The sequence below is a fragment of the Numida meleagris genome, chromosome 1 (genome assembly GCF_002078875.1).
Source record: "Numida meleagris isolate 19003 breed g44 Domestic line chromosome 1, NumMel1.0, whole genome shotgun sequence".
NCBI classification, from domain to species: domain Eukaryota; kingdom Metazoa; phylum Chordata; class Aves; order Galliformes; family Numididae; genus Numida; species Numida meleagris.
In genome coordinates this window covers 61,066,408-61,084,474 of record NC_034409.1, presented here as the reverse complement: position 1 = coordinate 61,084,474, position 18,067 = coordinate 61,066,408, and the positions used below count along the sequence as shown (strand labels likewise).

Below are 18,067 nucleotides of genomic sequence, written 5' to 3'. Positions count from 1 at the left end.
GTGCCATTGTAGCTAAGTTAGAATTTGTAACTTGAATTTCTTTTTGTGTTACTATCAAGTATACAGTGTTCCTAGGTTGTTTGAGTATCATTTTAAGGATGTTTTCATTTAAAGATATGTTGTCCAGTCTATGCTTCTGTATATAAAACTGTATTTGTATACTCTTTATTCTTGCCTAAAGGAGAAAATGAAAACACTGTAGCAACAGAACTGCTATTTTGGATCTGTATTCCTATAACTGTAATTTTGTGAAATCTGTGACTTAGTGCCATTTGTTTCCATGCTTTTTTCAATGCTTTGAGATCTTCAAGGAAAGCAGTTTAAGTGCACAGGTGATACATTAGCCTTATGTAACTTCTACCTGAAAAATACTGTGCTGCAATATTGTTTAAACTTTTTCCTGATTCATTTATGTTATTGTGAGATACTGTGAAATAACGCATACCTTTTTATCACCTCTCTCCAATTATGTATCATCATAGTCCTACCATGTTTTAATTACGTGAGTAGGAAGGAGGCTTATTTGTGGTTATGGTGTAATCACATATCTTCATTTTGTGAATATGTTTTTCAATGTGGTCTTTGTATTTGACAAACCATCTCTTGAGCTGACAAAAAAAGGGAAAGCATATATTCATATGAAAATGGAGAAAAGAAAGTATTATTAGCAGTAGATAACTGGCAAATGTCATAGAGTAGCCTTGCATTATTATTGCCATTTTAATGTTTTTTAGTTTTGGGAAGAGAACCTGGAGATATTTTGTTTAAGCAACCATTGACCCTTATATAGATATGTGTGTGTGTATATATGTACACATAAATATATTTGCCACAAAAGTAGCTAGTTTGGTAACTAGTTTTAGATCTACAGTATTTGTGGGGTTTTTTGTTTAAAAAAAAAAATGCTGGGTTTCTTAATAGAACTGCAATATTTGAAAACATTGTTACTTAAGATAGTTACAGAGCAATCTTCCTCTTGAGAAGTATACTCTTGCATAGCTAGGAAGTTGCACACATTAACTAGGCTGACATAACTAAGATGGGGTTGATGGCAAGTATTTAAGATAACTGTGTGAATGTTTTTTTGCGACAGTCTAACAGTAAAAACCCCACCCAAACAAGCAAAAAAACCCCTCTAACTCAAAACCACCATTTCTGGTGGGTTTTTAGCTCTGTGAGAGAAGTATCCAGAACACAAGTTGCTCAGTGACTGAAGTTAGTAGTAGCAGAATTTAGAACAAGTGTTACACAGAAGACATTTTTTTAATTGTGATAAAATAATGCACATTTTTTTTCATTTAGATTACATTACGGATCTTTGCTATATTAAATGTTTATGTTAAGTCTTCTGGACAGTACAAGATGCACTAGCTAACAAAATTTGAAACCTGATAATACCTGTGAGACTCCTTTCCCAGTCTATGTTGTTCTTGTTGAGAGGTGATCTTAGACCTCTGCAAAATTTTTTTCTGTTGTTTTGAGTTTAATGCTTTTCTCCTATCACCTGGAATTTGTGTCCTTTATTTTGGAGAAAATGAGAAAGGATTTGGTACCTTTATGTACAGTTTCCTCCCCCTCCCCTTGGAATTTGATAGAAATATGTAGGCTTGGATTTTTTTTGTCATTCTTTCTTGTCCATTATAAGTATAATCGCTGTACTGTAGCAAGTGATAACACATACAGTTCTGAAATATTTCTTGAAAATATTCGAGAGCATGAAATTTTAAAAACTTTCTCCTTCTCTTTTGTCTTGGAATAACATAAATGAGATGCTCCTTTGAGTTATCTGGATAATAATTACCCAAGTGAATGAAATAGTTGTTTCCAGCAGTTTTCCTACCCCAACTGAAGTACAATTGATTGTTAGCATTGCTTTTCAACAATCAGAGGAGATCACATTCATGTTTACATTGAGCTTTAGGATTACATCCATTCTTTAAATAACTATAAAGGAGGGCAGGTTCTGGATGAGGGAACTTGTTACAACTTGTAACGACATTTTTTTTTTCTCCACAGGTTGATTTGTATGTTTGCTTATTCTGTGGCAGAGGAAATAATGAGGACAAACTGCTGCTGTGTGATGGATGTGATGACAGCTATCACACTTTCTGCTTGATTCCTCCTTTACCTGATGTACCTAAAGGTGACTGGAGGTGTCCAAAGTGTGTTGCAGAGGTACAGTTGAAGAAGTACTCAAGCTTTGTATGTGTGGTTGTGCTCCAGAACAGATCAGAAGGGTTGCAGTTCAGCTCTCACTGCTGTTCCATCTGACTAGGAGATGTGGTTTTATTTGGAATTTTGTCAAGCTATGGTCTGTGAATCTCCAATTGTTGTCAACTGATGAGCTGTAAGAGAAATACTTCTCCTGGAGCCTGGGCATAACCTTTATTTAAGACATAGCCATGTGAAAGTTAAAACTCATGCCTTTATATGGCCTTTACTTTGAGTTGAAACTCAATCTGATGAGCGGGTAGTAGGAAATTAGGTGAGAATTAAGGTTGCTATAGGTGTTTAAACGTAACAATGAGACACTTTCTAACCAAGAAAGTAATCAGACCAGATAATTCAGGCACAACAGGGAGCTCTTTATTGAGAAGTCATGATGACATTGTTCAGAATAGCTTTTTGCAGAAAGTGAAGGAACTCATTTGAAAAGTAACTGTTAGTTTTGGTTTAGACTAAGAAAGAAACGGCTTAGAATAAAAGTGCAAACTGTTTCTTTTGTGACTATTCAATGAGATGACCGATCTACAGCATCAAAGTAGAAAGCATAATTTGATTGGCTTGATATTTGTCTCAAATAAAAATTGCAGGCTCAGGAAATTTGTAGATTTTGAATTCGGATCGAAAAAGCTTGCCATTTCTACATCTGCAATGTTGTGACTGGCTTTAACTCTTTAAGAAAAGACTTTTAGACTTTTTTCAGAGAGGAGCAGTATTGTGCTCATGTAATAGATTAAGATGCTTGTTAAACCTTTTCTTAATAGAGAACAAAAAAGGAGCATTAGCACAGTAAAGCAATCTGACATGGAGGCAATGTAGAGGGCATAGTAAATATTGTCTGTTGTAAATGCTTTAAGAATACGCAAAATCACAAAAAGTTTCAGTAGTAATTGTACTATTACTGAGGTGTCTTACTTAGTAGTAGTAGTATTACTAGTAATAGAAACAGGGATGCATTGTTCCAAAGGGAAAATCAAGTACAGGGATAAAATTGGAAAAGTTAGAGGGCCAAATCAGTTGTTTCTAGTTTGTGATACATGAAGTACTTGGAAAAATACCGTGTGTAGTGGAAATGCTAAGTCATGGCTTGAACCAGTGATTGAGCACTGGGTAGGAAGGCAGGGCAAACCCAGGGGAGCTCAGGTGCATGCAGTGCACTTCAGTGACAGGAAGGGATCCACCCCTTCCCAGACCTCATTTAAGGGTTGGCAGTGGAGGTGGGGGTATCTCACTGGAGATCCCTGAGGACCTTACAGGTCTTCTGAAGGTAAGCAGCTTCTTTTCCTTACTTTTGAGTCCCCTGCTGTTGTGTCTGAGTGGATCCTCACTTGCTGTGGCCTGGGACCTTATTGCTCTGTTGTCTTGTTGTGCTTTCCATCACATTACACCATGAATGCATTGGAAGTAAGAGAGAGGAGAAAAAAAAGAGAGCATAAGTATAGATATACATCATAGTTATGTTTGAAATGATCAGTAGTGCATGTTGTCTCAGTTTTTACTTCAAAAGTTAATTGTGCACAATTAGTTGATGTAATGTTAACACCAGAGTGCCAAAACAGAAGCTAGGAAGGAGAGGGTGAGGACTGTTTACTTGCACTGAGGTCAGCGTTGTCTGACAGTGTTTATAGACATTGTAGATTTTCTCTTGCCTGCTGCATTTAAGAGCAGCTTTGATAAATGTTGGTAATAGTCTAAGGGTAGTTCGTCTTGAGGAGGAAAGAGCTACTCTTGCACTCCTCTTTGGACCGTTTTCATTACGACACTAAACAGCTGACTGTTAAGTTTTGTGGCATGTTTGTGCTCAAATGTATCTTGTATACATTAAACATCGTGTCAGCCCCTTTGTCAGCAGGGACTGAAAAGGACATTGTAGAGACGAATGGGGACAGCAGCAGAAATGTGAACTGGTCCTTTTGGATTTTTGGGGATGATTATAGATAGAACAATAGAAGACTTGACGGTTTTGTCAGAGGGACTGTGTACTCTTAGCTATTACTAGTCAGCTACTTTGGTATAAGTGCTGCATTGTTTTAATTTCCTTTTTCCTCTTTTCTCCTGTATGCTTGTGAGAAATCATTTGATGATATGTAGTGTTGATAGGGCTGAAACACTAACAGGATTTGTTCCCGTGCATTTATTCTGCAGGTATTTGAATTCAGCGTGTCTAAGAAATGCCTTTAAGGCTGAGTTTTTCTTTGTCTCATTCTGCTGCTGACAGGAGTAGGTGGTGAAACTTAGTTTGTACAGGAAGCAGAAGTGTGTAGTATTGGGGTTTGCTGGGTTAGATTAACTTCCATACAATTAATTCTGTTCTGTTTCCGTTATGGTAGGACTTCCTCAGCTGAGAAAAGCACTCAAAACTGGTAGCTTATTGTGTTTGGTAAGGACTCAGATGGTCAACTGTTTTGTTTCTTTAATTTTGCCAGAAGTATGACTGTATGTCATAATGTGCTGTAGGGAACAATATTTTTATGTTCTGTCTTTTAGGAATGCAACAAACCCCGCGAGGCCTTTGGGTTCGAACAAGCTGTCAGGGAATATACTCTCCAGAGCTTTGGTGAAATGGCTGATAACTTCAAGTCTGATTATTTCAATATGCCTGTCCATGTGAGTTTGACTTTTGTTGTTGTTCCTTGTAGGGGAAAAAGAAAGAGGTTTCAGCTGATCCTGGATTTTTGCTGAGGCATCTTAGGTTTCTATAAAGAAGCACAATAAACTTGAAATGTTTAAACAAATAATTTAACTTCCTGGCATCTGGTCTCACTTCAACTTCATTTCACTCTGTTCCTATTATCAGTAGCTTTGTTGCTTGTAAAGGCTATACTTCATTTTGGTTTTTTTCCCCTTTTTGATTATTTGAACCAAGTCCAGAACTGTTCTTGTGTGGCAGTGGGATCTCCTGTCCTTTCTGTGGCTTTTATCTTGATTCAGTTTGTTCAGAAGACAAACCATTGTTTTCTTCTCTATTACATTCTTTTCTTGCAGACATATCAATAGACTAAGTCTATCTGATAATTTTTTTTCCCCTGCATCTCAGCAGTATTTTTAAAACTGATGTGTCTCTGTTGGGACACCTTTGTAATTCCACTGTCCTATAGACTGCACAAAATGCCAAGCTTCTTCTCTCAGGTTTCTTGGGTAATCTATGGACGGTCTTGTCAAAGCTTCCAGCTTTTAAGGTCTCTGTTTTACTTTATGACTTTGGGACGCAGATCAAAACAAGAAATAAAGCTTTTTTTTTATGAACAAGCTTCAACTAAATGCATGTGGGTAAGAGTTCTAAGGAGATATATGAAGAGTAGTACGCTCTTGAACATACTTATTTATCTGAATATCCTCACCGTTATTCAGAGATTTTGGTTATTATTCCTTGCAATAGTTTGGAATGTGCATGCTTTTCATTCTTTTTGCTGCTTGGCTTCTACTGTCTCCTCCCTTTTTGGCTTTAAAGAATTTTTTTAAGCTGTACTTGTGATAGTCCCATCTTCTTTTGTTCATTCCATCCCTCATGGTGTGGCATTCTATTTCTATTACATTGCAGCCACTACTAAGGAAAACAAACGTAACTGTGTGACAGTGAAGAGATGGAGTGAGAGAGAGTGGCTTTGGAATTTGAAGCTACACCAGAGATTAGTAACAGTATATAGTTTGGATGATAGTTTGCAGGTTGGATCTTATCTGTGCATACTCTAACAACATCTTGCTTTCAGATGGTTCCCACTGAGCTGGTAGAGAAGGAATTCTGGAGATTGGTGAGCAGCATAGAAGAAGATGTTATTGTAGAGTATGGAGCTGATATATCATCCAAGGACTTTGGAAGTGGCTTTCCGGTGAAAGACGGCAGACGAAAGCTGATGCCAGAGGAGGAGGTGAGTAACAGAATATGCAAGCTGACCCCATTCTTTGCATAAGATTTCACAATAAGAATTTAAGTCTGAAATCACTGTGGATTTTTTCATGAAGATGCTAAGACTCGCATACACTTAACGCTCATTTTGAGTAGGGCATTTATGTGACAATGCATGTTGTTTTTCAAGATCTTTCTTACTGATAGCTAGGCTGTTTGTAATGATTGAAGGTACACCTGTTTTGTATCACTAAATAGGAAAAGATATGCAAATTGTTACGATATATCCAAGTATAAGGAAACATGTGATAAGATTTTCCTTTCTTGTTTTGAGGAGTTAACTACTGAAACATAATTCTTACCTCCTTAGGAGGTTCATAATAGATAAAACAGACTAATCAGATTTAGCTTGTCTCTCTGACTGTGCATACTGTAAGAGTGGAAAAAAAAACTTTGATATAGCATCTGTTATAGAAAATCAGATAAAGAACATCTGGTGAGTATATTGCCTGCCTTCCCTCAGACCCTATTGTAGAATATCCATTTTCTGGCTGCTTATGTGTTTAAATTCAGACAAAAGGAGAGTAAGGATGTGATTTCATGGTTACACGGGCCTAAATTGATTCATACCAATCCCTAGAAAATGTTATTTTGCTCACTATTGTCTTCCAGCCAGGTTTGCACCTTTCTACTTGGACTTTTTGTCTTGATGGTGCAGTGACTGTCTGCTTGCTGAGTGAGAACTGTTTATCTATTCGTATGAAAGTAGTAATTACAACAAACAACTTTCTAGCTGGGTCATTTGTGTCAGTGTGAAGAAAACGAAGTTGTGACAATCTGAATTTACCTTTCTTTTTCACGCTGGGTGCGTTGGGTGCATTTTGAAGGAAATGTGGAATTACTTAACTGGTGGTGCTGACTTCTGTGAAGTAAGTGTAGGAATTTATTCTACTGAGGGATTTCCAAGACAATTTAGAGAGGTCAAGATAAGTTACAGTGCAATAAAGCAAATCTCTCAAAAGCTGAAATAATGAGATTTGTTGCGATGTTTACAATCATGGTATCCGGTGTTATGGAAGGCTTCTATTTTTTGTTCTTTTGCTAATGTTACTGGTATTTTTTTTTCTTTTCAGTCAGAAAAGCATGGAAGTTAGATGCAGGAAAGAATCAGTCTATCAGCACTGAGCCAAAGAATATGGGCTATATATGTTTAAATACTAGGACTGGCCTTAAACGTTAGTCTTATACTGACTGAAGAGTTTTAAGTATTTCCTAGTTTAAGTGCTTCATTGTTGCAGAATACTGTGCACTATCTGCAATAGGAATGGATAAGCTGATTTCTTAGTACTTTTCTAGAGTTGCTGTCCTTATGGTCTTCTGATTTGTTCAGAATTCTCTCCTTTTCTTTCTTTGCAGGATTATGCACTTTCTGGTTGGAATCTGAATAACATGCCAATTCTAGAACAATCAGTCCTTGCTCACATTAATGCAGATATCTCTGGCATGAAGGTACCTTGGCTGTATGTGGGGATGTGCTTCTCCTCATTTTGCTGGCATATTGAAGACCACTGGAGCTATTCCATCAACTACCTGCATTGGTATGGGCTCTCCTTTGCACATCTACATTATACTGCTTTGTTCACTGTTAGTAAATCTGTAGTTTTACTTGAAAATATCTATTCATGCTGATAACTTTTAACCAAAAAGCTGTGTATGATACGTAGGCCGTATTCTTAGCTGAACTTGATTAAAAGAGAACACAGATACTGCTTTAATGGCGTTGGTATTTTTCATTAACTGATGGAATATTCTTGTGTTGCGAACAATCTAGTATCACTGTAAAATTATGCTTTAGATGCTCACATCTTTTCTAACAAGTTTTTCTGGTTTTAAATTGAAATACAGTTCCACATTGTGGAATGTGCTTTATGTTTTAAAGTTGGTAAACCCCTGCTGGAAGTGAAGGCTGCTGTCTAGTGGCTTATGCAGGCATCAAAGCTGAAAGTTCAGAAGCAGAGTTATTTATACGCAGAGTACTCCTACTTAAGAGAAATTTGAAAGTAATTCTGACTTCCAGAGCATTCCTAATAGTGTTCTGGTGTTCATTTTTTTTAAATTTGAGAATAAGAATTGTGACAGATTAATTCCTTGCACTGCGGTTAGTCTTCATGAGAGGAGGCTGTGGGAAGCACTCCTTCAGATTGGGAATTTCGTTGTGCATCTGCTAAGGATGAATTTGATAGCCTTTAGATTATGACTGCACATTTCTGGAGAACTGTTTGCTAATAGAATCTGGTCCACAGGCTGTGGGGGAGGATTCTGTTTGTTTAGAGTTCTGTTATTGGCCTCAGCATTCTATTAACTGGGTCAGTATGTGAAGGGCTTGTGTCAGCTGGTGAGTTCCAGCAGCCCAGCCGGAAACAGAGCAGTGTTTTCCAGGGCTTGCTAGTTCTGTCTTACCAGCAGGTGTCACTAAAGCCTGCAGGAATCATAGAAAGCACTGCATTATTCCTTATCTAACTTTTGGGATGGTTAGTGATAAGGTTATTAATATAGATACATAGGAAGTGATATGTAAATTGATTCAGATATTTTAGCAGACTATTGCTTGTACTTTTAAAAAAATAAAAACAAACCTCTGTACTGTAGATTCTATATCATTACAGCTTACTTTGGTTAAGACAGGACTGGAACGACTAGAATAGTATGTTCTCAAGTTATTCTGTTATTGGTCCCGTTTGCCACTTTCTTCCCTCATACTTTAGTTAAATTCATGTGATTAGGTATCTTCTGTCTTCAGAATCCAGTGGACTACTGGTTTTCAGTAACTGGTTATGTGTATTAGAAGGATTGATTATACTTTATCACGTTGACATTTTATCATTTTCACTTCTGCTTGTGTGGTATAATATGCCTTTGGCTTCAGACATAAGATTTCTCCAAGACTGATTGAGAGAGTGGATGAGTTCCACAGTCTATTAAAGGTGTTTTTGTGTCTATGCAAAACACTTGGCTTATACTTTTAACACCACTGCACGTACTTAGCAGTTGGGTGCCATCATTTGTTTTTGTGTGTTTTTTGTTAGGGGAGAGCCAAAGACATGGTATGGTGTGCCCTCTCATGCAGCAGAGCAACTGGAGGATGTGATGAAAGAGTTGGCTCCTGAGCTATTTGAATCCCAGCCTGATCTCCTGCATCAATTGGTCACTATCATGAACCCCAATGTACTGATGGAACATGGTGTACCAGTGAGTAGTACATGAGCGTTTTATCCACTCAGTTTCATTTTGTGCCAGGTTTGTGTAACAGTAGTTTGACGTAACTCTGAAGAATTTTTGTGGTGGACATCTGCATCTCCAATTCACTGGTTACGAGATGGCTTTAAAGTCTATTTTTTGAATCCCTTTCAAGCCTCACCATGAAATTCAGTTATCTTGCATCAGAAGAGGATGTGCCAAACTTCTTACTTAAAATATCTTACAGAATAATTGCACATTGTGCTACAGTTCATTTTTAATGGAAAAAAAAACCTCCTACCATATTTGTCTGTGAATTAGTTTTAATATCTTTTGACAGTCAAACAATGATGTTTTATAGAAATTTCAGCTTTATGAGCTGTTTTGACCAAACGTTACTGACAGCAGACCTTTAAGCAGCAGTCACTATCACTTGTTTTTTCTGTTAGAATAAATTGCTTTTCTGACAAATAGTCTGGCAAAGCAAACCATAAACTGTTTCCAGAAGCTTTTACAGTTTGTGGTGTGGTGGATTAAATAATGATAGAAAAACATCCTTTTTTGGAATTCATGAAGAGAATTTTAAACTATTGGATTAGATGTCTAGCTTTTACTTTTTTGGATTAGCGCTATAAACTGAGGATTCATTTTAAGAAGACAGACTCAGTCCTTACCACTTAGCTTTGTTGCTTTTGGTGTTCTACAGGTAATGCAAGTGATGTTCAATATGTCCTAACCTCTGCAAGTTTTTCAGTGCTTTTTTTTCCCTTTTATTTTCACTTGTTTTAGGTGTACAGAACCAATCAGTGTGCTGGCGAGTTTGTTGTGACCTTTCCTCGTGCCTATCACTCTGGATTTAACCAGGGATACAACTTTGCTGAAGCTGTGAACTTCTGCACTGCTGACTGGGTCTGCTGTTTTGTATATGTTTTCTATGTCTCTGCGAGGTGACCTTTGCAAGGAGAATGTTAGTTGTTTCTTATCTGTAGAGTAGTCTTTTATGCTACACAGCACGTTTTGTGTTTATGGTTCCTGGTACAACTGTGAGGCAGATGTTAATTTCCATTGCAGAAGATGGTTTTGGAGTCCGTGCAATTTTAAACAGCTTCAAAATGAAGCTTTTGCATGTGATCTTCCCTTTCAAGTATTGGTCTTGCAGTACTTCAGCTAGGTTTATCTAATGCATCTTCCTGGATTTCATATAGAATATTGTACTTTTTTGAATAGCTGTTGGCATTTGCGTCTTGGAGGTAGGCATGTAACTGTCTTTTGTTCTCCTTTTGTGTCAGCTCATTGCATCTTTTAATTGCGTTAGTCCATATTCTGATAGCCATGACACACCAGAACGTAGCTTGTGTGGATTCTTCAGTAAGTTAAGTGTGATCTATCACTATTAAGAGTTTACAGTTGAAAGATATGTGATCTCACCTGTAGTTTATCTATCTCCAACTTCTGTTTTGATACATTGAAATATAAATTCTAATAGATAACCAGAGACATTTTTTCATTCATCAGATAAACTGTCTGTGGAATTGTCAGATTTTTTTCTTCTATGCTCATGATATAATCTGTGTGTAGCCCCTGGGGAAAATCCTAATCCGACACTAGGCAATATGTAACCCAGAAGTGCATAGCAAGTTTATCTAGTAATACTTTTTTTGTGTGCTTTGAAAGACGCAAAATGAGTGATACTAGCTTTGGTTAACTTCAGTCCAAGCATAGTTATTTCTAGATGGCAGTGCGTTTCACCTCTGTCCCATAAGATATTATTCTGAGTCTGTCTTTCCCCAGATTTTGTGAAGGAAAGTGGGTGGTGAGAGACTGTCTCCAAATGTTTTGTCCCAGAATGATCAATAACATTGATTTTTTTTTTGCAGCTTCCGATTGGACGTCAGTGTGTGAGTCACTACCGAAGGCTTGGGCGTCATTGCGTTTTCTCCCATGAAGAACTGATCTTCAAGATGGCTGCAGATCCAGAGTGCTTGGATGTTGGGCTGGCTGCCATGGTCTGCAAGGAGATGACACTAATGATAGAGGAAGAAACACGCTTAAGGGAAACTGTTGTACAGATGGTAAGTAATGAAAGGCAACTCTTTTACTTTGCTCGCGAAAGCAATTTTGCTCCCCTACCCTCTTTCCTCTCTGCTTTCCCTGGACTAGCGTTTTTAACAGGTGTCTAATTTTTTTAAGGGAGTATTGATGTCTGAAGAAGAGGTGTTTGAATTGGTTCCAGATGATGAACGTCAGTGCACAGCTTGCAGAACAACGTGCTTCTTGTCAGCTCTTACGTGTTCTTGTAATCCTGAGCGCTTGGTGTGTCTATACCATCCGTCTGATTTATGTCCATGCCCCATGCAGAACAAGTGTTTAAGGTACAACAGCACTTGTTTTTTTTTTTCCTTTCCAGATCAATAGTGTGTTGGAGGCTGATTGCCAAGTATAATATTTGGCTATTCTTCCTTTATTTAAGGAGTGCTTTTATCCTCTTTGCTTGATTCTTGGGTTCAAGGCAGAGGATATTATATGTATTCTGTCCTGACCTTATTTTAGCTGGGAAAAGTCAGTGATAAGCAATATCCTAGGCATTGTATAAGCATTAATACTCTTGCTTTATTTTCCTTTCATATCTCTAGGTACCGGTATCCACTAGAAGACCTTCCTTCTTTGCTGTATGGAGTGAAAGTTAGAGCACAGTCTTATGACACTTGGGTCAGTAGAGTTACAGAAGCTCTGTCTGCCAACCTCAACCACAAGAAAGGTCAGACTTCTTTGTTTCAGGAGTTGGAAGACATCCTACTTGTTCTTTTTCTTGCGTTCCGATTTAATGAGAGAAAACACTGTTGTTTAGTGAAAAAAGAAATGAGAAACACATCTTTGTGCATTTGAAATTAAACTAGCCTGTTGGAACCTTGATTTAAGGGTTTGGAAGCAGTCTAAAATGTCTTTTGTTTCTACATTTGAACTATATGCTGTTATTACAGATGTAATTGAGTTGAGAGTGATGTTGGAAGATGCTGAAGACAGGAAATATCCAGAAAATGATCTCTTCCGTAAGCTTAGAGATGCTGTGAAAGAAGCAGAGACCTGTGCTTCGGTAGCACAGCTGCTTCTGAGCAAAAAGCAAAAACACAGGTAGGTCAGATTTTTTTTTTAACAGTTTGTATCTGTTTTGTTACTTGGTTGGATGTGGAAATCTAAGGAACCTGAGTTCTCACTATCTACTAATTACTTCTAGTGTTTGCCTTGAGTGCTGTGACTCATTGAGAGATTGGGGAGACATACAGTGATAACGAAGGTCCAAAAAGTAGACTCAGAATGCATTAAACATACTGTTTTGAGCTGACTTATGTACTGAAAAGTGAAATCCTTTGGAAAAATTGTTTGATCAGTGATCAGGCATTTGTTTGAATGTGTGAGAGAGTTGTAGGAAAAGACAGCTGGAGGAAAAAATGCAATGAAAGTAAGTCTTGACATGAATGTTTATATTTTAGGCAGCATGGATAAGTATACAGCTTAAATAAAAAATGAGTTTATAAAACTGCTTTAGGAAAGAAAATCTGTTAAAACATTATACTGCAGAGCCAAGTGCACGAAAACTAAGAAACAGCAATTATAGTTGTTGAGGCAAGCTTAGTTATATTTTCTGGTACAGCATTTCTCAAAAAAGTTTGATTTTTGCCAGCTGCTTACAAGTAAATTGTAGAATGCATTGTGATGCTGGTGGAATTACTGGAAGGTGAAGAGGGAATGTCTTGCCAGCAATGAGCAAAGCAGTGCAGAGAGCAAAAATTGAGTCCATAGCTTTTACTACTTGACAAGGACCATGACAAGCAGTGATGTGTGGCTGTAAAGTTGTGGCTTTTCTTGCTGTCTTCTGGCTTCCTTAGCTCTTCGTATTGCCTGCCTTGCCTGCGGCCTTCTGAATGTTGTTCTGTCCCCTGGCACTACCTTAGCAATCTCCTGGGTGCATCTCCATGTCTGTTATCAACGAACCTTCAGCAGTGTGTCCTTCCTTCTCTTGTATATGTTCTGTGCACAGAGTAAAGGTCCCATAGTAAAGAATTTGATCAGATAACTGTATTTCTTGTGCCAGTGGTTGTATGATAAACTTTTTTTGACTTGGATTTTCTCTGAGTGTAAGATTTGACTTTGTTGGGTTTTCTTGCATATACAGTTTGTGGTGTAAAGCTTAAGACTTCTTTAAGGAATGGGGTGAAAAGTAAATACTTTGCTAGTTATAGCACCCTACTTTGCTACACGGGACATGATGCATCATCGTTGCTTGCATTCAAACTCTGAAATGTTATACCATAGATCCAATTACACTTCTCAACAGACATGCCTTAAGTTAATTGGTGAATTTCCAGGGCTTTCTCAAGAAGTAGGAGAGACAGAAGTGACAACTTTCAATGATGTGTCTGAACTAGAAATTAATCAAATCCCATGGGGTAAAGGAAGACACTCATGTAGTCTAAGATCTGTTGTATGCTAAATTGTAATATGATATAAAATAGAGATTTGAGTATTTTTCAGAAGCAAAGATTTTAAATCCTCCTTAAACAATGCTAGGAGATTTAAAATCAGAGGTCACCTTCAGCTCTTTAACACTTGTGTTCATATTTAATACAATGAGAGGGGTCACATTTACACTAAGGATAAGGTTAGAAATACCTTCAAAACTAGTGCTGAAACAACAAGTTGGCAGAGAATAAAGCAGCAATAAATTTGTCATCCAAATGCAGCTAGGGATGTTGCACCTATTTTTTGGTTTTACATATAGTCTGACGCGGAACAGTGGAGATGGCTTCAATATACACATGCTTTCTCTCTCCCTTATTAATGCTGAAAGTTGTGAGTTTTCATAGGTGAATGTTTGCGTGGCACACAGTGCTGTGGCAGTCCATGGCTGCTCTAGGTATGGAGTGCTTAGGGTGGGTCCAAGTGCAGCTACCGTTGCTTCTCACTGTCTATCACAGCAAGTCAAAGTCTGCAATATTCTTTTTTCTGACTTTTTAGTGTAATTATATTTGATGATTCATCTGCATTTTATTTAAGTCCACAGGATGCAATATTTAATGTCGTTTTTATTTAATGTGATAAAATGTACATTGATTAGCAGGGAACAGCTCTTCAGTGTTTGAAATCTGTCCTGCTCGTGAGATTGCTGTGCCTGCGGTGATTTTTATACCAAATATTTCATTAGTGCAGTGTCACTTAACTCTTTTCCTGCATTCAGTGGGCTTGTAATACTTGCTTCTAGTGGTACTTAATGGAAGCATCTTTGCAGGACATGTCCTACGCAGTAGCAGTCTTTTCCTTTTGCAAGTTTCACCGGTTCTCTGCCTGCAAGTGAGACAACTCTAGCATACAAGATTTATTTTCACAGCTTGTTACTGTTGTATATTAGAGACCTCTTGCCAGTGCCTGTCATGGTCGTTAACTGCTTGAGCAAGTACAAATCTTCATGTGGCTCTTGTGAACAGCCCTGTCTGTCAAGCTGACCAGAAAGGAGGATTACTGCTGAAATCAGTTCCTTGGAAATGGGTTCCCCTATCAATTTAAAGATAGGGAGTCTGTGTTACCTTTTTTCTCTTAAATATTTTGGCCCTGTGGTTTCCTCCACTCTATGGTCAGCATTCCTCTGTTTCTTGATCAAAACCTAAATTGTTGACAAAGGTTCCTCAGAAGCTGTGGCATCAGTGCCACTGATGATGTTTAACTCCATGCCCTTCACTTCCTGAAGCAATTTTCAGTTCCTAGAGATCTGTTACCATGGTTTGAACCAGTATCCTTATAGGTAGGTATGTCCCTTACTAGCGGTGCTGAAAGCTTGAATTCTGCAAGTGCTTATTTCAAATATCAAGTCTGCTGAGACTTTTTCAATTTCAATATTTTTGGAAGAGGCTTCTATATTTGAGTAGTGAGCTTCTTTGGCTTTTTGATTTTTTTAAATATATTCTTGTCCATGTGACACAGACTCTTAGGAAAACTATTTCTGCTTTGGGTGTGCCTTCCAGTACATGGAAGATCTTGTAGATCTTGTGCTTCAGAGCAGTTTTGCTTTTTGTTTCTGTTTTCATAAATTCCTGTCTTCGTCCTTGTTACCTGTGTCTGATCAGCCCTAGTGAGCTTCGAAAGAATTTCCCCTTTCATTTCCTATTCATTCTCTTTAGTCACATTTGAGGCATCTTGAATTACTTTGTATTTAAGCACTTGAGACTGTATATGGTTCATGTAGCTTTGTGTAGTTTGTTCAGTGTTTCTTTTCTTTACCTGTTTCAACCTCTGCTATTTTGTATTTAATCCGTTGGCTCACAGGAGCAGCAACTGGAATTCTATCAGCCTTGCTTGCCCTGATCGTGATATGGAGCCGTGGCCAATATTATACCAAAAATAATCTTGAGTTTTGGCACTAATCAGAATTAAGCATTTCTACTGGAAAAAAAGAAACAACACACAAAAAAATCCTGAACTTTTTGTGCCGCTTTTGTTTGTTTAGTTGGAACAAGCCCAATTTGAAGGTCAAAGAGTAGGGTGAATTCTCTTTATTACTGAGACATTACATTAAATCTAGTTTTCAAGAGTTTTTAATTCTTACAGAGGTGGGTTTCTTTGGTTTGTTCTTTTTTCTTGGGGTTCTCAAGTGATCATGATATACTTCTGTTACTGGGAGTAAACCCAGGGGTCATCATCACGTCTTTCATATAATGTTTTACTGTGTTCATTCATACAGCAGACAGAGCCAAGACAGTGGAAGGACACGGACCAAGCTGACTATGGAGGAGCTGAAAGCATTTGTTCAGCAGTTATTTAGCTTGCCCTGTGTTATCAGCCAGGCCCGGCAAGTAAAGGTAGGTTTACATCTGTTCCTTGGATATGCTGTAAGCACTGTGCTTTTTTCTGGACATTTTTTTGTCTGTTAGTTTTGGTTTTCATGTTGTTTTTTTTGTGTGCTTTCTTTGGTTGGTTTTTGTTAGTTCATTTTAACAGATAATGTTGCCTGGTTGTACAGGACTTAAGCTTTTAGTGTAAAGCAGGTAGCTGCTTCGTAGTGATATCTGTGGCCTCAAGAAAGAAAATAAAGTACTCTGGATTCATCTAGCTCAACATCTTCCTACTTTGAGTAATATTATTGTTGTCATTGAAGTTTTGCCGATGACATGTTGCCATCTATCCATGATGGAATTAATGGTAATGTTCATTTTCCTGCTTATTTACAAGCATGTCTCTTGCAAGTGAGCAAAGATGGTGTTTGTACTAAACGAGTATGCTCGTGTAGTTGTAACAGCTTAATATGTAGGGCTCAATTTGGTTCCCTAAGTGTGGATGTCTAGTGTGCTGTGAGTGGCTCAAACCTATGCCATCTGGCCTACATTTTCATTCTGGAAGAATACCATAGATCTTTAGTGTGGCTGTCTCAGACAGGGTTATAGCATATGGTGGTCAGCATTTAGGCTACTGAACCAAAGCATTTTATGTGAATATACATACGCTTTTGAAGATGCCTGTTGTGATGGATACAGTCAAACGTGGTGGTTTCATGGTTAAACCAAGAGAAAAGATCCCTTCCATCTGTCACTGTCCAAGCAGCCCAATTTTATCTCAGTGAACCAGTTGCTTTTATTCCAGCGTCATTAAAGCTATCTATAGTAGTGACATTTCATGTTAAATCCTACCCTTCGTATGTTTTTGCAGAAACTTCAGAAGGCTATATTGGTGTGCTTCTTTAGGAGATCAGGGAGGTAGTAGTACACTGACAATTCTGCACCTGAATCCGTAAATCCTTTTCAGCCTTTGCTTTCCAGGTTTTAGTCCCCTTAATCTGTATGCATGGCCTGTATTTCTTGTCCTTCATGCATTTCTTTGCACCTGTCTTTGAGTGAATCTAGACTAATAAGTGATCCAGATCCTACTGATTTCCCTGGCTGCCATTATCGTTTATCACTCTGGCAGATTGTATTACAGTAAGAGTTTTCGACAGTAATTTGTTTCTGTATCTCTGATGAAATGGTAAATGCCATTTGGCCTGCTAACCAACCTCCAGAAGAACTCTTCAGGAATCCTTTAGTAAATATTTTTTTCTATCTTAAGAAACAGTTCTCGATGTATGTTAACTGTTTATTAACCCATGTATTCTTTGTTGATACAATTTTAAGAAGAATGTTGTATACTGCTACATTGATGTACTAAAGTTCTAAACATCACCATGTATGCAGCTACTGCTCCAAGCAGTAGAGAGATTTAAATTGAGCTTTCTTCCCGTGTCTAAGATATTGGCACATTGTTGCTGAAAACAAGTACCTTCAGTAAGCTCTCAAGGACTGCAAGATGCAGATTATCCAGGCCTGCTGACTCTAATCTTTATCTTTCTAAGACGTTCTTTAACATGTTTCCCAGCAGTTAATTGAGTGGAAAGTATATGATAGGAAGATCTTCCCAAATATTTACAGAGCATTTTCTTTTCTGCCTCATGAAATTTTATCATCATATATTAATGGACCTGTGAGATTGTTAAGAGTTCATTGATTCTAGTACATTTGATTCTAATGTATTTAAAACCGGTTTCAAATTAAGGCACAGTCCATAGATGACAGAGCTGAAGATATCTTTTAGATTCTTTGACAGTTTTCTGATTACTTACTGTAGCAGTTGTCTTCTGTTGCATCTTTTTCCTGGGTGGCTTAAGACTTTTTGATTATATAATAAACTCTTAAGAGTTTTGATTTATATTTTTGTCAATATATTTTCTCCCAGCTGGGA

The 18,067-nt window shown here is 37.7% G+C and overlaps 1 protein-coding gene across 1 annotated transcript in view; it reads left to right on the top strand.

Annotated features, from left to right (window-relative positions):
- The window catches only part of KDM5A (lysine demethylase 5A), a 52,268-nt gene that overhangs the window by 14,120 nt on the left and 20,081 nt on the right, over positions 1–18,067 (top strand). Inside the window, exons 9-19 of the mRNA XM_021395977.1 lie at positions 2,017–2,175; positions 4,711–4,830; positions 5,934–6,092; positions 7,487–7,668; positions 9,157–9,319; positions 10,097–10,216; positions 11,185–11,379; positions 11,498–11,679; positions 11,941–12,065; positions 12,289–12,439; positions 16,041–16,158. Of these exons, the coding sequence (XP_021251652.1) occupies positions 2,017–2,175; positions 4,711–4,830; positions 5,934–6,092; positions 7,487–7,668; positions 9,157–9,319; positions 10,097–10,216; positions 11,185–11,379; positions 11,498–11,679; positions 11,941–12,065; positions 12,289–12,439; positions 16,041–16,158 (1,674 nt within the window). The remainder of the gene's footprint in view (positions 1–2,016; positions 2,176–4,710; positions 4,831–5,933; positions 6,093–7,486; positions 7,669–9,156; positions 9,320–10,096; positions 10,217–11,184; positions 11,380–11,497; positions 11,680–11,940; positions 12,066–12,288; positions 12,440–16,040; positions 16,159–18,067) is intronic.